The sequence below is a fragment of the Vigna umbellata genome, chromosome 3 (genome assembly GCF_029865625.1).
Source record: "Vigna umbellata cultivar VRB3 chromosome 3, Vumbellata_1.0, whole genome shotgun sequence".
NCBI lineage: Eukaryota > Viridiplantae > Streptophyta > Magnoliopsida > Fabales > Fabaceae > Vigna > Vigna umbellata.
This window is the reverse complement of record NC_142167.1, coordinates 224154-244823: the sequence shown is the minus strand read 5'-3', so window position 1 is coordinate 244823 and position 20670 is coordinate 224154. Positions and strand designations below refer to the sequence as shown.

General features: G+C 37.4%; 2 protein-coding genes and 1 long non-coding RNA gene across 4 annotated transcripts; 1 reads left to right on the top strand and 2 right to left on the bottom strand.

Annotated features, from left to right (window-relative positions):
- Positions 1-3793: 3793 nt before the first annotated feature.
- LOC148201309 (uncharacterized) lies at positions 3794-6579 on the bottom strand. Of its 2 annotated transcripts, XR_015785232.1 has the most exons (4): positions 6363-6579; positions 6110-6175; positions 5921-6009; positions 3794-4091 (listed from the first exon to the last, which is right to left on the bottom strand). It is a non-coding gene; the product is annotated as an uncharacterized LOC148201309 (long non-coding RNA). The 2 variants fall into 2 exon arrangements; XR_015785231.1 differs by lacking the exon at positions 6363-6579 and having other exon boundaries at positions 6110-6329.
- A 1064-nt stretch (positions 6580-7643) lies between these two features.
- On the top strand, positions 7644-8801 carry LOC148201308 (uncharacterized). Its single transcript, XM_088108447.1, has 2 exons — positions 7644-8437; positions 8514-8801. Exons 1-2 carry the CDS (start codon positions 8246-8248, stop codon positions 8784-8786), a joined length of 465 nt encoding a protein of 154 aa, XP_087964573.1. The 5' UTR covers positions 7644-8245; the 3' UTR covers positions 8787-8801.
- Positions 8802-9663: 862 nt separating this feature from the next.
- Positions 9664-10514, bottom strand: LOC148201307 (uncharacterized). The gene is made up of 2 exons (XM_088108789.1): positions 10315-10514; positions 9664-10234 (listed from the first exon to the last, which is right to left on the bottom strand). Exons 1-2 carry the CDS (start codon positions 10512-10514, stop codon positions 9664-9666), a joined length of 771 nt encoding a protein of 256 aa, XP_087964915.1.
- Positions 10515-20670: the final 10156 nt, after the last annotated feature.

Genomic DNA, 20670 nt, shown 5'->3' with positions numbered 1-20670 from the left:
ATGATTCCGGACCGTACGTGGCAGATGGGTCACGAAATCCATAGAATTGCTGTCCCACTTCCACTCTGGGATCTCCAATGGTTGAAGCAATCCTCCTGGACGTTGGTGTTCTGCCTTAGCACGTTGGCAAGTCAAACAAGATGCCACAAAGCGTGCAACATCACTCTTCATCCCAGGCCACCAGAACGAACGCCTGAGATCTTGGTACATCTTAGTCATACCGGGGTGTATGCTAAGACGACTATGGTGCGCTTCCTCCAGTATAATTCGTTTCAGCTCGCCATCATTGGGAACGCACGTTCTGCCAAGGTAACGTAGCATACCGTCCGTCCCAGCATTAAACTCCTTGGCTTTGTCTGTACCGAGAGCACCAAAGATCTTCACCATCTCCTTATCTTCACGTTGCTTCACCCAGATACGATCAAATATGTTACTGGATATTCTAAGGTTACAGCACTTGATACTACTTGGCTCCAATTCAAACTGTAACCTTAGATCTCTGAAACTCTCCACTAAACTCAACTCTTTCACCATCATCAACGAGGCATGAACTGCCTTCCTACTAAGGGCGTCTGCCACTACATTAGCCTTCCCGGGATGATAGAGTAACTCAAACTCATAGTCCTTCAAAAATTCTAACCAACGCCTCTGCCTCATGTTCAGCTCCTTCTGATCAAATAAATATTTGAGGCTCTTGTGGTCACTGAAGACTTGGAATGTTGATCCGTATAGAAAATGCCTCCAAATCTTCAATGCAAAAACGACTGCTGCCAGCTCTAAGTCGTGCGTTGGATAGTTACGTTCATGAATCTTCAATTGGCGAGACGCGTACGCTACTGCCCTTTTCTCTTGCATAAGCACACAGCCCAAACCTTGATGAGACGCATCACAGTACACTTCAAAGGGTCTGGACGTGTCTGGAATGATCAGCACAGGAGCGCTTGTCAACTTACGCTTCAGCTCTTGGAAACGTTCCTCACACACATCAGTCCACGCGAACGGCTGATCCTTCCTAGTTAACTGGGTAAGAGGAGCCACTATCTTGGCGAACCCCTCTATAAAGCGTCTGTAGTAGCCCGCAAGTCCAACAAAACTCCTCACCTCAGTGACCGAACGCGGGCTCTTCCAATCTAACACTGCTCTCACCTTTGAAGGATCCACTGCAATGCCTCCAGCCGACACCACATGCCCCAAAAACTGGATTTCCTTCATCCAGAATTCACACTTAGATAATTTTGCATACAATTCCTTCTCACGTAACACTCCAAGTACCAGTCTAAGATGTTTCTCATGCTCCTCTTCGGTCTTGGAATAGATGAGAATATCATCTATGAATACAACTACGAACTCGTCCAAATAGGGCCTGAAGATGCGATTCATGTACTCCATAAACACGGCTGGAGCGTTCGTCACTCCAAATGGCATCACCACATATTCATAATGTCCATACCGTGACCTGAACGCTGTCTTATGGATGTCTTCATCTTTAACTCTGATTTGATGATAACCGGATCTCAAATCAATCTTTGAGAACACTGCAGCTCCATGCAGTTGATCTAGCAAATCATCTATCCTTGGTAAAGGGTATTTATTCTTGATGGTCAGCTTGTTTAATTGCCTGTAATCTATGCACAACCGAGAGCTGCCATCCTTCTTCTTCACTAAGAGTACAGGCGCTCCCCATGGTGACACACTCGGTCTAATGAATTGTTTCTCCATAAGCTCCTCAATCTGCTTCTTGAGTTCAACCAATTCCGCAGGTGCCATCCGGTATGGCTGAACGGATATAGGGGCTGCCGTTGTCACCAAATCAATGGTGAATTCAACTTCTCTAACAGGAGGCAACCCTGGTATCTCATCTGGAAAAACGTCCATAAATTCCTCCACAACTGACGTTCTCTCTCGACTGCCAATAGCGTACGTTCGTTCATGTCTCAAATCTCCAAGCTCTTGGTCTTCATGCGTCATGATGAGAAAACAGCTTGCACCTTCCATTATATCTTCCTTCAACTGGCCAAGCGTTACTGTTAACTCTTCTTCTTCATCATTAGGAAACACCAATTCCTTGTTACCACAATCTATAAGAATGTGATTGGTGGTCAACCAATCCATCCCTAGAATCACCTCCAACCCTTGGAGAGGTAAGCAAATTAAATTCACCTTGTAACTACGTCCCTCAACCACAATAGGACATCTAATGCATACAGTAGACGTCCTAATCTCTCCAGCTGCCGGGGTAGAAACCACCAGGTCGAACTGCATATTCCTCTCCACTAATCCCAATTTCTCAACACACGCCTTCGAGATGAAGGAGTGAGTCGCCCCCGAATCAAACAACACATGACAGGATACTCCACACAGCAAGCATTCACTGGTTATAAGGTTACCTGAGTTAGCTGCTTCCGCCCCAGTTATTGCATACACACGACCCGCTGCTTGTGCTCTACCACCTCTCGGTTGATTCCTTCCAGCAACAGGTGGTCTCGTCACTGCCCGTCCACTCATATTACACTCGTTATTTGAGTGTCCGTTCCTTCCACAAAGACTGCAGTACTTTCCTCCAGCTAGTTGAGGGCATGCATTTCTATAGTGTGGTCCTCCACACCGGTAACAAATAACGTTCCCTTGTACAGGCTGTCCAACAGGAACGATCGCTTGTGATCCGCTTGTATTAGCTGGTTGGTTTGGACGAGCGTAAGGTAATCTTCTTTGAACAGAACCTCCTCTGGACACTATTGGTCCCCTACTCACTTGTTGCTGTTTCTTATGTCGTTCAGCCTCTTGCCATGTTCTTCTCCAACACCTTAGCCCTCTCAACCATGGCAGGAAATGTCCTTATGCACAAGCTTGAAATCATGACTTTCAAGTCACTCCTTAAGCCGTTCTCAAACTTCCTACACTGCCACTCCTCGTTGGTGGCCATCGTATAAAACCGAACAAGGTGCTTGAACTTGTTGGTATATTCTGAAACTGTCATCCCACCTTGAACCAGTTGTAAAAACTCCACTTCCTTCGCAAACCGTACGCTGTCAGGGAAATACTCCTCGTAAAACTTACTACGAAATACTTCCCAAGTGACAGGACGTTGAGCTTCTACCAGAATAGCTCTTGTGCTCGCCCACCAATGGCTTGCTTCCCCAGTCAACAAATATTCTGTGTAAGCCAACCTGTTCTCGTCCGGACACCTCTTTGCGTTGAAGATTCTCTCCATGTCCCCTAACCATTGGTCTGCCTCATCAGGGAGGCCCTTTCCATTGAATTTAGATGGATGGTGTTGGAGAAAACTCTCCAAACTCCATTCGGCATTTGGTTGGGCAGCGTTTGAAGAAGATGCTCCAGGCGCACCTCTAGTTGCAGCCAGTATCTCCATCAATTGTCTTTGCGTGTTTTCAGAATTAACACGCGAAGCCTCCAAACCTTGCATAGCAGCTTGGTTTTGCTGCATCAAGGTAGCATTCTGCTCCAGTAACGTGGTATTCTGTTGATGCAGTCTTTCCACCACGGTTTCCAACAATCTAGTGTTGCTGGATGTCTCGGACTCATTCGGTTGAGGAGGAGGAGGCAATCTAGGTGCCATTTGTTCTCTGGATACAGAGAAAACAAACTAACGTTAGTTATGTTCAAGAGTTAAAATAAAGTAACTCATTAAACATACAATAAGCACACAGCAAAACACAGTGCACTCATAACCCTACAGTGTCCTTTAACAAGAACAAAACTGCTCTGATACCAATAAATGTAACATCCCAAAATACAGTAATCACTATAATTCAGAATTAATTACAATTAAAAGTAATCATAAACAGTCTTTGCATTAAAACAGAAATAAAAGCCTACTGGCTAATATTTACAGTAGCTGCTCCAAAATAAAACAGCAAATTACAGTGTTCATAAACTAATCAAAATATAAAACAGTTCTGGATAAAATGCGTCTGCAGTACTGTACACAGAACTGTTAAAATACAGTACAGAAATAACTAACAGCTACTATGGATCTAATCTCTACTGCTCCGATTTAACTTCCACTTCTACCAAGTTGGCATCCTCCAAATTTTCTTCTTCCAGCATTGTTTCAAGGGATGCACCACCATCTGCTCACATCCACAACGGATGATCATTGCATTTGACAAGACGGAAGTACATGGACAATAGACAACACAATGGAAAACGCAAGGGTAAGCTTATAATATTTAATTTATACAATTAACACATACGTTCACATGTCAATTCAAGCGTGCAGCACATAAATTATCAATTCGCAATCATAAAATAAATATAAAAGACAGACTGTCCGGACTGTATGAACCATGTAGTTACAAGCGTCCATGCACCCGAGTGGTGTACAAGCCGGGATATACCTAATCAGCTACCACTCGAGGTTAGCCCCTCGCCCATATCTAAGCGATGAACGAAGAACCTCCTGCCATTCCCACGCATGACTACCCCCTTCTACGTGAAGATGAGTATCACGGAATATCAGGACGGACAGCGAGTCCTAACTTATCCAGGTTCATACTTTACCATTCAACATTTCACATTCAACACATCAGAGACGTTCCTCCTTGGAACGCTCTTTAATATCCACTTCCAATATTTTCTTCAAAATATATCATTCGTTCATAATAACCAGTTCTCTTTATTCCCTTTCTCATTTTGTGTTTCATTCCCTTAACATTTTACAACATTCATCCTTTGATCAAATAAAACGAAAGTATTACAGTACTTTTGACCACGCGTTTCTGAATAAAAGAAACGAACCGTGTACTCACTTAATACGTTTCAATACTTAATAATTTGAAAATACTGATCTTTAAAAGAGGTGGATGATACTTAGAAAGATTTTGAGTGTACAGAGTTCAGGTAGAATCCAAAGGATAAAACCAGTAAGAAAATGTTTAGATAAACAACCAATATAATTGAATTTCAGATAAACAGCACTGCCAGTCAAAGAACGAACGTTCAGAATTTCAATTTGGACGAACATCAATTACATTCGCTCAGAACTCAATAATAAGGACGAGCGTTCAGTTAGAAACCGAACCCTGCTGTGGACGAACGCTAGGTCAATGACCAAGCACGAATCAGCACTAACGCTGGTTATAACCCAAGCGCTTTATAGGACGAGCGTTTCGGTATAGGACCGAACGCCAACTTTGGACGAACGTTCAGTATAAGGACGAACGCTCTCTAGAACTAACGTTCGACATAAGGTCGAACAACAATAAGGACGAACGCTCGACATGAGGCCGAACGTCATTGAGGACGAACGCTCGACTTAAGACCGAACGTCACTTATTTATAAAGTTTTAAATATTGATCTATACTGAGCAGAACGAACGCTCATTCACTCAATTGGGGGACGCTCGTTCTCGAGCAGAATTCATTCCAAATGAATGAATTCCAATCTAAGTCATGTTAACCAAAAACCGAACGGTCTAAGACCGTACAGTGACGAACGACCTTTTAGCAACAGAGAATGATCAGAAAATTTAGATTTTTCACACTTAGCAGAATTTTTCCAGATTTCCATTTTCCAACTTTATACTTCCATTTCAGGTTTAATTCCCTTCAAACATCATCATCATGCAGATTTCAACATTTAAAATCATTCCAACCACACAATAGCCATTCTCCATTCATCCATAATCAACTCAACATGCATTTAAATCAAATTCAACATCAAATATAATTCATACAAGCCGTATCAGTTCATGACAGATTCATCCAAACCAGAATGCATATCAGATATCAGTGATCATTTCTAACAACTCAACTTCATATTTTTCACACATGCAAAACAAACCAGAAATCATATTCCATATCAGTAAACGTTTCTAAATACTCACACATCATGCTTTCCATATATGCATCTCAGATCATAAATCAAACAGTATAAATTAAACATATAAACTTCCCTTACCCGGATTGAAATTCAAACTTGTCCTAGGTGTAGAAATGGCTTTGTCCAACACTTTTTTTCTTATGATCTTGACTCTTCCGAACTAAAATCTAACCAAATTTTACAGAACACTCAGTATACCAGTTTGCATGCAACTAAAAATCCTATTTTCCAGAAACCTAAAGGATGAACTACCGCGAAGAGACTTACCAGGTTGGATTTAATTTCTGTTCGGTCCAAAATGAAGATCAAGGCTGGACGAACTCTCCTATGGTGCTGAAATCGTGATTGGAGAAGAGATATAAGTTTTTACAGTAAAAAGGAAGTTCACTGTTTCAAGAGAGAAGTTGGAGAATATGAAAGGGTGAGTTTCAGAGGTTGAAGATGAGTTCGTGTAAGTGAAAGTGTGTTTTCGAAAAGTCTGATTTTGTTAAACTAACGTTAAAATTTGAGAACTACTTACATGTAGCCACATGCACACCAACTCTGATTTCAGAAACTTCCAACATGACAAGTGGCATGCTTGCATGCAGACTTTAGTGCGTTTTAATGAAATCAGAGAATGATGGGCGTGGTGTTTTGTGCACGTCAGAGGGAATGGGATCAGTCTAGGGAGTGGTTTTAAATGGCTGGGAATGAGGTGGAAAGCATTAAGAGTGATGTGTCAGGATTAAATTGGGCTAATTATTAAGGGTCTCACACCTTATTTATCTTATTCTACTTGTTTTTTTTATTTTATTATTTTTGTCGTTGTTACCGTTATTATTTATTTTTATTTATTTTAAATATCTATTTATTTTAAAACGCCTATTTAGTAATATATAAAAATAAGGTTTAATCCTTTACTACATCCCTATTTATGTACGAATTTCTCAATTGGGTCCTCGTTTTTTAAAGTGTATCAAAATGGTCCCTAATTTTGAAAATTGATATCAATTGAGTCCTTTCCGTTAAGTTGGCTGGACGGCGTTAAAAAAATTGATGAGTGGGATGCTGAGATGACGAACGAGCGCTCGTCCACCAGCGAACGAACGCTCGTCCATCAGCGAACGAACGCTTGTCGACCACCGAACGAACGGTCGTCCAGTGTAGAACGAACGGTTGTCCAGCAGTAAGAGGTCGACGAGCGTTCGTTCTCTGGTGGACGAGCGTTCGTTCGCTGGTGGACGAGCGTTCGTTCGTCATCTCAGCATCCACTCATGAATTTTTTTAACGCCGTCCAGCCAACTTAACGGAAAGGACTCAATTGATATGAATTTTCGAAATTAAGGACCATTTTGATACACTTTAAAAAACGAGGACCCAATTGAGACATTCATACATAAATAGGGATGTACTAAAGGATTAAACCAAAAAATAAAGGTTTAATCATTCACGGTTTAATCCTTTACTACATCCCTATTTATGTACGAATTTCTCAATTGGGTCCTCGTTTTTTAAAGTGTATCAAAATGGTCCCTAATTTTGAAAATTGATATCAATTGAGTCCTTTCCGTTAAGTTGGCTGGACGGCGTTAAAAAAATTGATGAGTGGATGCTCAGATGACGAACGAACGCTCGTCCACTAGCGAACGAACGCTCGTCCACTAGCGAACGAACGCTCGTCCACCAGAGAACGAACGCTCGTCGACCTCTTACTGCTGGACAACCGTTCGTTCCACACTGGACGACCGTTCGTTCTCTGGTGGACGAGCGTTCGTTCGCTGCTGGACGAGCGTTCGTTCGCTGGTGGACGAGCGCTCGTTCGTCATCTCAGCATCCACTCATCAATTTTTTTAACGCCGTCCAGCCAACTTAACGGAAAGGACTCAATTGATATCAATTTTCAAAATTAGGGACCATTTTGATACACTTTAAATAACGAGGACCCAATTGAGAAATTCGTACATAAATAGGGATGTAGTAAAGGATTAAACCATCATTCACTAAGTTCCTATTTTCGCATGGAATCTCAATTTCGTCCCTTTCTTTCTGAAAATATCAATTGGGTTCCAATTTTATGAAAATTGCAACAAATCGATCCTTTCCGTTAAATACTGTCAAACGACGTTACGGTGTGTTTGACGTGGCACGCTGCGTTGGACGTGTTATCTGACGTGGTTGAAGAGAGCAGGAGCAATGGGGCATGTGGATATTGAATATTTTATAAGTAAAAAGAAAAGAATTGTTTTATAAGTAAAAAGCACGTGGATATCGAATTAGGGATTCTTCTCTCTCAATACTTCTAGGGTTCGGTTCGTGCAGATCGAATTAGGGATTCTTCTCTCTCAGTACTTCTAGGGTTGGGTTCGTGCAGATCGAATTCTTCTGAGTACTTCTACGGTTTAATCGAAGTTGCGGTTGAAGATGCATCCCTGCTCGTCTTCGTCATGCAGCGGGTGGCGGAAGCAAGATAGTAATGTGGTCTGTGGTGGTGCTCGAGGAGTTAAGAACAGCAATGGTAGTCCGTTGTGCTATTGTGGGATGAAATGTGTTATCAGAACTGCAAGAACAGTCAAGAACAGAGGCAAGCAATTTTGGGGCTGCCCTAAGTTCAAGGTAAGGTTTTTTGTTGGGTTTTTCGTTGTTCTTATTTTCAGTTCCAGGGTGCCCTGATTGGTGTTTTGTTGTACAGAATGGTGGTGAAGATGGTGGTTGCAATTATTTCACATGGTGTGCAGATCATGGGGTTATTGAAACGGAAACCAGTGCAAAGTGTGAAGGCAAGTCTGAGTGTTTGCTGAACAGAGAAGCAATGGAAGGTGGATGGAAGATTATAAGTGATTTGGACTGCTCTGTGAAGAAATTGGGAAATAGGCTTAATGTACTGTTAGGGATTGTCTGTGTTCTTGTTGTGGTGAACATTATTGTACTTACAATAGTGTTTTTTCGTTCACCATCACCATGATTTCATTGTACTTATGATGGGATGTACTTAGAATGCAATGAACCGAAGTTATTTTGACTATAAAAGTTTGTATTGTTTGTAATTTTTGGTCATATATGTGACGCTCGTTCTTATGATGGAATGTACTTCATGTTGATTTTGCATGTTTTCTCAGTTAGGGAGCGTGCGTTCGGTTTTAATTTGGGTTGAATCTTAAAGCGTTCGGTCTGTGTGGTAGTGTTTGTGAGCGTTCGGTTTTGGCGTTTTGTTATACTAGTGATTGTAACGTTCGGCAGACTCGAGTAACTTGAAGGCGTTCGTTCCTTATATGTGATGTTGATTTTGCATGTTTTCTCAGTTAGCGAGCGTCCGTTCGGTTTTAATTTGGGTTGAATCTTAAAGCGTTCGGTCTGTGTGGTAGTGTTTGTGAGCGTTCGGTTTTGGCCTTTTGTTATACTAGTGATTGTAACGTTCGGCAGACTCGAGTAACTTGAAGGCGTTCGTTCCTTATATGTGATGTTGATTTTGCATGTTTTCTCAGTTAGCGAGCGTCCGTTCGGTTTTAATTTGGGTTGAATCTTAAAGCGTTCGGTCTGTGTGGTAGTGTTTGTGAGCGTTCGGTTTTGGCCTTTTGTTATACTAGTGATTGTAACGTTCGGCAGACTCGAGTAACTTGAAGGCGTTCGTTCCTTATATGTAATGTTGATTTTGCATGTTTTCTTAGTTAGCGAGCGTCCGTATCTAGCGTTCGGTTTTAATTAAGCTGAAGTTCCTACATAAAAGTGCTGTCATACAGACCAGAATATTACATCAGTTATCAACATGAAGTTCCATCAGTTAATATCAACTGCAGTACCAGAAATATTACAAATTTGCATCAGTTAATTCGTACTGTCTACTACGGTTGATTCCCAGAGTGATGTGCTGATGTACTGGGCTGATGTGCTGATGTACAGAATATTTCAGATTGTTGAGTGGATGGAGTTGCTTGGGTTGCTGATGTACTGGGCACAGTTCCTGGTTGGGTTGCTGATGGGCAACGAGTTCTGTTATGGCCATGTTCTCTACATATGCCACATCTCTTTTGCAAGCCAGATTTGGTCATTCTTGATTCATCCTTCCTCATTTCCCATTGCTCTAGCCTTCGTTTTCTCTTTGGTCGTCCAGGCATTACTCTTTTGTGTGGTGGAGACACATCAGGATATGGAGTAATGTTCCACATGTTGGCTCCATTTAAGGGATATATGATTGTTGAATATGTCTCCTCATATTTGGACTTCATGTAGCAAGACTCAATAAATTGTTGTCCATCAATGTTGAGGAACTTCATTGCAGCCAATGAATGACAACAGGGGATTCCAATCATCATCCAAGTTCTGCATGTGCATGAGGACTCATCTAGGTTGACTACAAACTTATCTCCATTGTTAGACATGTGACGAACTTCGAATAGCTTGTTGCCTGACCAACTGTGTACAAGAAGACAACAATAATTATTAGGCACAGTAGTAAATTAATATATAACACAGAAGTGATTACTGAAATTTACCTAGGAATCCAATTTTGAGTTAAATGACATTCCTTTCTAAATCTGGATAGAATCTTGGGACAGATGGATCCAGTAAATGATGATAGGCTTGACCTGTTCTTTGCCCATCTTTGCATGAGGTAAAGCCGTATCGTCTCCAACATCGTAATGATGGGTTTACTCCTGGCAGAAACGAGGACACTGTTGAAGCCCTCACTCATATTGTTTACTAAGGTGTCAGATTTAGCTCTTTCAGTGAACCTTGATCTTGACCAATACCTACAACAAATAATACAATTATTATTAACATTATATGAATAAGGAATTATGTTCAACTTCATTCTGTTCTACACCTTCATGTTCACCATCACCATCAACCTCTTCCTCCATAACAGCCTCAACTTCCACTTCTTCACCATCCCCACCAACTTCCTGAACTTGTTCAACTACAACAACCTCTTCCTCCATAACAGCCTCAACTTCCACTTGTTTACCCATCTCTTCCAACACACAACCAACTTGTTCAACTCTAACATCCTCTTCCTCCATAACAGCCTCAACTTCCACTTCTTCACCATCACCACCAACTTCCTCAACTTGTTCAAGTCCATCAACCTCTTCCTCCATTACAGCCTCAACTTCCACTTCTTCACCCCTGTCTTCAACTTCTCCTTCATCATTACCAACATGTTCCAGCATATGTATGACTTGGGGTTCAGAAACAGGGTGTATCAAAAACACATGGACCTCACCATTCAGCCTAGCTAAATTAACCATATGCATGGCACCAGTGTCATCACACAGACGCTCTAACTTATCATCCAAAATTGAAGCCCCTCCTACAGAGTACCACATATCTTTAAGCCCATCGTATCCCAAAGACTTCACTACACTAACAATCACGAAATAACTCCAAACATCTGGGTCAAACATAAACCTAGATGTCTCCCCCCCTTCATACTTAAGCTTCCCATCGTTAACTAATTTCCCTCCATGGTGAAAGACAACCTCAATATCCTCGTCCATGATGCAAAACACTATATATAAGTATTTGTACACCTATAATATAATCAAATCACGACAAAACATGTATTAAAACCGTAACCAAAACACACTCACACACATAGAAAATTATCACTTTAAACATGGGGGGCATGGGGGACCACAACATTGCAATAAAAAATGGAACACAATCCGACCAACGGAACCACAACATTGCAATAAAAAATGGAACACAATCCCACCAACGGGACCACAACATTGCAATCAAAAATAAAACACAATACATAGACGGGGACCACCACCCAACATCGCAAGATAAAGGTTTCTAACAAAACCAAACTTTTACTGACCTGGCCACTCCAGATTGCAACTGAAGAAGGTCCCACAACTCCGATGAGGACGACGACAACTGCACACTCTCTGAAGGTCAACCTCGATTCAACCCTAAATACCCAAATTCATACCCCAATTTTCTGAAATGAAATCAACTTTGGACGAACCGAACCCTAGAAGTACTGAGAGAGAAGAATCCCTAATTCGATATCCACGTGCTTTTTACTTATAAAACAATTCTTTTCCTTTTACTTATAAAATATTCAATATCCACGTGCCCCACTGCTCCTGCTCTCTTCAACCACGTCAGATAACACGTCCAACGCAGCGTGCCACGTCCAACGCAGCGTGCCACGTCAAACACACCGTAACGTCGTTTGACAGTATTTAACGGAAAGGATCGATTTGTTGCAATTTTCATAAAATTGGGACCCAATTGATATTTTCAGAAAGAAAGGGACGAAATTGAGATTCCATGCGAAAATAGGGACTTAGTGAATGATTAAACCTAATATAAAAATATTTAACTTTTGGCATTTTTGTATGGATTCTTTTCGTGATCGAAGTAACAAAGCATATATTTTGAATTTTAATAATTGTTAAGTGTATTTATTAAAAACAAAGTTAGTTAATATTTACTTTATTAAAATCATTAAAGATTTTAAATTTTGTGAACAAAAGACAAGAATAAAAGACTCACTTCAAAATTATTTATATATTAATATTAAGGCTTAATTACCTACTTAGTCCCCATGTTGGGAGGTAATTTGCTATTTAGTACCCGGTTTTAAAAATGTAGGCATTTGATAACTATGTTTTGAAATTTGTATCAATTGAATCCTACCCACTTAACGCCGTTATAATTGATAACGTTTTTCTGACTGTGTACGTGATTTGTGCAAGCGTGGCAATGAGGTGGCTTAAGTGAGTTGACGTGGCAGGCTGATTTGGGAAATTGAAATGGGGTAACGTTTTTTAAATTGGGGAAATAAATTAGGGTTTTTTTTTGTACGTTCAAGAGGGCTAATTAGGGTTTTTTTTACAGGTAGCTAGTAGCAGAGGTTAAAGAGGTGAACTGAGGTGGGGGTGGCCTTCGTTGTTTGGTTGGTGTGAAGTGGGTGCCCTATGTTCAGTAACTATTGTTGTTTTGTGAGGTGAAGAAGGTCGCAGAGGTTTTGTGCCCTTCGTTGTTTGCTTCGTCTGAGGTGGGTGTCGTATCCCTGTTCTCTTCTCTGATTGTGGTTCATTTTTGGGGTTGGGGTTGTTTTGTTGGTGTGGACGACGACGCAATGTCAACGAATGACTGTTCGTCTTGCTCACGGGGAAGTTGTCGTGGTGCTTCATCAAGAGGAATGCTTGGCACACAAATATGCTATTGTGGAGAGCTTGCCGTATTGAGAGTCGCGAAAACTGCTAAGAACCAAGGCAAGCCTTTTTGGGGCTGCCCTAATTACAAGGTTTCTTCCCTTCGTGGTGTTTTTTATTTTCGGATACATTTATTTGGTTTTGGCTGAGATGATTTTGGTTGCATGTTTTGTACAGCGTAGTCGAAATGAAGAAGTGCGAGGATGTAATTTCTTCAAATGGGCCAGTGAAGATAATGTTGATGAAAGGGATACTACAATTGGGTGGCAAAGGAGAAAGATTATGAATTTGGAAAAATCCCTTTTGGTTTGTCAGAGAAGGGAAAAGGTCTTAATTTGGATGTTATGTTTGATGGGGTTGATTAATATCGTCTTTGTATGTGTTATGTTTTAATTCTGTTGTATCAGTCACATTTTGTGATGAAGAAGTTAGTTAAATTGTGAAGAAGTTACTTAAATTGTAATGAGATTGTGCTTCTAATGGCATTGTATTTATTGAAGAAGATGGTTATATTGGAATGTAATTTTCAGAAAAGTGTTATGTTTCTGGCAAGAAGTACCAAATCGTTCTAATTTTCAAAGAAGTGTTGTAATAATTTAACTCACTTAGACTAAGAATAATCTCTTTTTAGTATGGCTGAAGTACACTTTACAATTATACTGAGACCCAATCTCCAACCTTCCTATTATACTCAAACCGAATCTCCTATAGGTGTTAATTCCAGTTCAAAATCCCCACAAGTGGAAAAACAGCATCCACTGAGCGTGGACGAGCATCCCACTTCTCGATGCCGAGCGTCCACTAAGCGGTTGTGGACGAGCGTCGTCTTAGTTCGCTGAACGAGCCTCCTCTTCTGCCTTATTGGGCGTTCGCTTCGCTGGACGAGCCTCCTCTTCTGCCTGACTGGGCGTTCGCTTCGCTGGACGAGCGTCCTCTTGTGCCTCATTGGGCGTTCGCTTCGCTGGACGAGCGTCATCTTCTGCCTCACTGGGCGTTCGCTTCGCTGGACGAGCCTCCTCTTCTACCTCACTGGGCGTTCGCTTTGCTGGACGAGCGTCCTCTTCTACCTCACTGGGCGTTCGCTTCGCTGGACGTACTTGCGTCCACAGTGCGAGCTGTTCTCGCTGGACGAGCGTGAATTGGACGTGCGTTCTCGTGGCGAGCGTTTATTAAGTGCAAAATATGAAATCAGCCAATACAATATGACAGAAAATACTTCAGAAAACATCACATATCATCCAAAATAGTTCAGATATCATCCAAAATGTATACATTGTTAAGTGCAAAATACACTACAGAAAGCAAAGCAACACTATTTAAAGTCAAAGTACATATCCAAAATAGAACAAAGATGTACTTAATGTTTGAAACTAGAACAATCTAAAGTTGTGCTGTAATTTCATCAGTCTGGGGTTCTTGAGTTATCTGACTTGCTTGAGTTGGGTCTGGTGTACGTTCTTCGTTTGATTGTTGACTTCTCTGTGGGCACTTAGTTTTTCTATGCCCAAGTTCTCTACATATGGAACATCTCTTAGGGATTCCTTTTTGTCCAAGTTGTGTATCATCCTTTTTTTGCTCCCAACTCTCGAGCCTTCTTTTCTTTTTTGGTCTACCTGGCAACACCCGTTTTGGTGGAGGCAAAATATCAGGATATGAAGTCCTTTTAAGAAACAACCATCCAAATGTATAATAGGCCTACAACTTACAAAGCTGTCCTTACATGCTTTCAAACACACATACATTCTCTTGAATATGGCCTTATCCTCAGTTGGTTGTACCTTAACTTTAATTGTTGAGCCAGGGTTTGATCTGAGTAACTCGTGTGCATAATCAAATAGTCTTTCATATTGTTGTTCGAAACAACCATCAATATTGGCGGATGCCATTGCCTTTGCCCTACTTGTTGTAGACCTAGACACACCAATGTTGTACTTTTTACAGAATTTATTGTGCAGGTTTTTCATATTAATATCCGGATTTACTGCCACAACTATCAGATTCCCACTCACTATCAGATAATCCCCGGGCCTGTACATGCATTTTTCGAGTAGGACATCCACTTCTTGTACCCACTTCACCAAACAAACTACCTTCGGATTCCTCTTGTTCGGGTTCTTCATCTCCTTCCAATATAACATCCTCCAAATCATCTCCTTCCAATATAACATCCTCCAAATCATCTTCATTCACAGAAGCGTCTTCATCAGAACCTACCCAACTACTAACATCAAACTCATCCTGTACATCCCCTACACCACCATCTACACCACCACCAATGATATCATCCTCACCATCCCCTACACCACCACCAATGATATCATCCTCACCATCCTCACCGTGTTCAGGCAGTTGACCTTCAACAACTTCAACAACTTTATCTCCATCCTCACCAACTTGTTGTTCACCATCCTCACCAATTCCTTCTTCACCACCATTCTGACCAACCTCACCAACCTCATCATCGTGATCTTCACCTTCATGACGATGTTCCAACATTTCTATATAATCTGGTTCGGACACCGTGTGAACCACAAATAAATGAGCTTAACCATTCAACATCGCAATGCTGACCACATGCATTGCACATATGTCATCACTTAACAATTCCAACCTAGCTTCTAATACAGAACCACCCAGGGAATACCACACCTCCTTAACATTTCTATATCCCATCTCCTTCAGTATGGACAAGATTTCAAAATAACTCCATCTGTCTGTGTCAACCATCAAGGTACTGGTAGAACCTCCATGGTATCTAAATGACCCATCATTCACAAACTTACCCCCATGGTGAAACACCACCTCAACATCAGGGTCTGACATTTTCTTTAATTGTCAACTATTATATGCCTATATAAAAGTAAGTGTCAGACTACATATGGAACAACTTAATGACCTTCACATGCATCTACTATCATTATTTAATGACCTTCACATGCCACGTTTTTAACAGCTATTAAACAACAACCACACATTCAACAATACGAAAGTGAAAACAGTACGCACTTAAGGTACACAAAACAGTACGCACTCATGGGGAACCAAAAACATACAAACAATAAGCATAAGAAAACGACAGCCACTAAAGAAAGGGACCACTCCAAACACAACAAAGGGGACCACGACAGGAACACAACATGACACACTAAGGGGACAAGAATCCAACATATTACCATGGGGGACCGAAACTACATAAAAGAAATCATAAAAACTGCACCTTTCACCTTTCCGCCTCCAAAGGGATACCGCTATCGCTATCGCTCACCCGCCGCCAAAGGGATACCGCTATCGCTCACCTTTTCGCTCAACAAATCTCGTTCCACAACCACGACAATCCTTCACTCAGTATCAACCTTTGCTCGCAAATCCTTCCACACTATCAACCACAACAATGAATGAAAAATCCCCAATTTCTAACTTACTATTCGTAGCCCTCTTGAACGTACAAAAAAAAAACCCTAGTTTATTTCCCCAATTTAAAAAACGTTACCCCATTTCAATTTCCCAAATCAGCCTGCCACGTCAACTCACTTAAGCCACCTCATTGCCACGCTTGCACAAATCACGTACACAGTCAGAAAAACGTTATCAATTATAACGACATTAAGTGGGTAGGATTCAGTTGATACAAATTTCAAAACATAAGTATCAAATGCCTACATTTTTAAAACCGGGTACTAAATAGCAAATTACCTCCCAACATGGGACTAAGTAGGTAATTAAGCCTAATATTAAATTCTCCTTTTAATAAACAACCGTGATAATTATTAAAAAAATTAATTATTTTAATTATTATTAAAGTTTAAACAAAACTAATCAAATACAAGCTTTTAGACCAAGATTTGTTTTTCACATAAAAAAGGAAAACATTTTAATTTTTCTATTTTTGATGAAATTTTAAGTAAATGAACTATTATGTCCCTTTCCTTCTTTACTTTAATGTTCATTGATCTGTCATTACATTTTCTATGCTATTATAATTATTTTTTCTCTCCATATTAATTAAATTGAATGTATGATTAAAATATTTTATCTTGAAATTTAAAAATAAGAAATAAAACAAAACACAATTTTGTAAAACAAATCAACAATTAAAAAGAAACAAAGAAACTTATTAATTACAAACTTTAAGAACACATTAATTATTTATTAATTAATTTTAATGTTTAAATAATTTATCCATATATTTATTTCATTAATGTGGTACAGGAAATAACGTTAAATGAATTAATGATGAGATAAATATGAAGAAAACGTATTATATGTATAGACTTTTTTACAAAACAATATTGAAAGATAAAAGTATGTTTTTATTCTTTAAACATTCATCTAAAATTAAAATTCGTTTATTTCTTAAAATTTTGATATAGCTTCCTCTCAAACTTTATAATTAAATAGAACTAATCTTTTTAACCAATTGTCTTAAATTTTATATTATTTGACACATTCTCATTGTGAATTTATCACCTCGTTTAACACATTATTAATGTAAATTATTTAACATGTTTGACACATAAAAAAAATAGTGTAATTGAATTAAAAGAAATATATATAATGTAATTGGATTAAAAGAAATATATCAAATTATTTATACAATTTGGAAACCAAAATGAATTGTAAAAAAAATCAATTTTACATCATAGACTATAAATATATTTAAGTTATAAATATATTAATGGTGAGAGAGATTAAAATATTTAAACTTACTAAAATTATTTTAAAAATAAAAAATATCATATCAGGATTAATTAAAAACATAAAAAATTTAAGATAAATTTGTAACACCTTCAAACTTTTACTGCCTCCTATACCCATCAAAGGTTCATACAAATATTATATCAATACAAAATACAATCCTTACGCAAAATATTAATAAATATAAATACTTATAAAAAGCAAGTCAAATTAAAATTTTCTATTCTCATCCAAATAATGTTATTGCATTTCCACCTATACCTATTTGTATACATAGTACAATCATATAGCAAGTTATAACAACATTATATATATTAAAAACTCTTGAAACCTATAAATAAAAAATACTAAAAAACAAAAATTGGGTAAAAGATACACATTTATAAAAGAAGAAGAAGCAATAATTAAAATAAAAATAACAACAACACATGTAGAAAAATAAATAAACTAACTATAAATAGAAATAAAAAGATTGATACACAGTCAACATGAGATTGGAAAAATGAAATATGTCAAAACTCTAAAAAAAATAAAAATAAAAAGTAATTATACGAGAATAAAAGATAATTAATTATTCTCTTTTTCCTAAATAAAATTGTTATTTATTGAAAAAAATGTTATAACTCATTAAATATAATTTTTCATACCAATAAAAATTTTGATAATAATTTAATTAAATTTTATTCTCAAGCATAAAGTTATAATTAATTTAATAAGATATATTAGTAGAAAAAATGTTTTTTTTTGAGATATTTTTTCTTAAACATAATTTTATAATTAATTTAATAGAAATATATCAGTACCAAAACTTTTGTAGCTTTTTTTAAACATAATTTTATAATTAATTTAATAAAGAAATATTAGTATGAAAAAAAATATGCCTTTTCTTAGGTTAAAATAATATGATCATGAAAAATCTTGAGTTTCTTTTGTAACTTTTATCTTTTAATTCTTATTCATACAATAAAGACTAAATATAATATTAATGAATATTAAATATTAGTTATTGATAATTAATGTAAAATGGAAAAGGTTTTGTCCAATTTATACACTTGTAATATAATTAAATTAAGATAGATGAATTTGATAAAAACTTCAGTTTTCTCGTGCAAGAGTTTATGGAGTTATGATTATGAGTTTGGATTTTGATAACTCAAAACTCAAATTTAAAACAATATTTCAATAAACAAAGTTCAATATAATCAGTTAAATAGTTTTCAGTTAAATCACAATAATCAAAATCTTGTAACTAAATCATTTTCATATTCAAAACATTTATTTAATTCTATAAAAAAATCATAAATAGTTCCTCTTATTTTAAATTTGTATCTTCAAAGCAATTACTAAAACTCTAAACAATAAGATTATTTCAAAATTTAAAAACTTATGGTAAAATATTCAAACATAATCAAAATTATTTTTAATATAGACTAAAAATTAGAAGAATTATTTTTTCCAACCGTCAAAATTAATAACAAAATTATAAAAAAGAAAGAAAAAAAAATACAAAGCAAATAAAAATTTTCTCTGTTTGAAAATCTAGTCGGTTAGAAATGTTCATTGACTTCTTAGCTATGACCATGTGTGATTAAACTAGGTTTAATCCTTTAGTACATCCCTATTTATGTACGAATGTCTCAATTGGGTTCTCGTTTTTTAAAGTGTATCAAAATGGTCCTTAATTTTGAAAATTCATATCAATTGAGTCCTTTCCGTTAAGTTGGCTGGACGGCGTTAAAAAAATTCATGAGTGGATGCTGAGATGACGAACGAACGCTCGTCCACCAGCGAACGAACGCTCGTCCACCAGAGAACGAACGCTCGTCCACCAGAAAACGAACGCTCGTCGACCTCTTACTGCTGGACGACCGTTCGTTCCACACTGGACGAGCGTTCGTTCGGTGGTCGACGAGCGTTCGTTCGCTGATGGACGAGCGTTCGTCCGCTGGTGGACGAGCGTCCGTTCGTCATCTCAGCATCCACTCATCAATTTTTTTAACGCCGTCCACCCAACTTAACGGAAAGGACTCAATTGATATCAATTTTCAAAATTAAGGACCATTTTGATACACTTTAAAAAACGAGGACCCAATTGAGACATTCGTACATAAATAGGGATGTACTAAAGGATTAAACCATTAAACTATAAAACATCACATGAGGAAAATATTTTAAAAAGAAGACTGACAAAAAGTAAAAAAAAAAGAAAGAAAGAGAAATCAAAAGCAAGAGGTTACTGATTTCACATTATTATTTTTTAAAAATTAGTTAATAAATAAAATTCTTATTTTATATAACATTATTAATTTTTTAAAATTAGTTATTCAACTCATGTTCTTTTTAATTTTTCTTTTAATATTGTTTTACAAGTATAATAATTTTCTCAATTCAATAAAATAATTGTGTACTTTTTCTTCAATTTAACCTAATAAATATATGTATAAACTACTTAAAAATTAAAAATGCATAAAAGTGTAAGAAAAAAATATAAATAAATCAAGTTAATAATATTTTCAAAATTTCGACAGATATAAAGAGAACAGGATACAATATTTGTATATAAAATATAAAAGTTATATATATGTATTTAAGTAACCAATGTTTTTTAAGAAGAAAATATTTGAAATATTACAATGAATTAAAATTAATTTTTAATCTTTGGATACAAAATTACAATTTGTCTTTATAAAAATTTTTTATATATTTTTGGTGTTCAAATTTTAAAAATAAATAGTTAATTTTTTTTATCAAAACACATTTTTACAAAATTAATTAATATAATTCTAAAGTTATATTCATTATTTTTGTAAACTTTAAATTAAAATGTATTAAAATTTAGAATAAAAACAAATTATAATTAAAATTTAGAGATTAAAAATATATTTAATTGGTAATCATTTAATTTTATTCATTTATTGAATTTAATTTGTAAGGATTCAATATGATTTAGCTTGATCAGTTATGGTTTTTGTGTCCTTATTT

What these genes read in the sequence shown, in the direction of transcription:
- LOC148201307 (XM_088108789.1), bottom strand. Translation starts at nt 10,514, where the DNA reads ATGAGTGAGGGCTTCAACAGTGTCCTCGTTTCTGCCAGGAGTAAACCC. An exon ending in ACTCAAAATTGGATTCCTAG is followed by an intron (nt 10,235 to 10,314) that starts GTAAATTTCAGT and finishes TCTTGTACACAG; the next exon opens with TTGGTCAGGCAACAAGCTAT.
- LOC148201308 (XM_088108447.1), top strand. Translation starts at nt 8,246, where the DNA reads ATGCATCCCTGCTCGTCTTCGTCATGCAGCGGGTGGCGGAAGCAAGAT. An exon ending in GGGGCTGCCCTAAGTTCAAG is followed by an intron (nt 8,438 to 8,513) that starts GTAAGGTTTTTT and finishes TTTGTTGTACAG; the next exon opens with AATGGTGGTGAAGATGGTGG.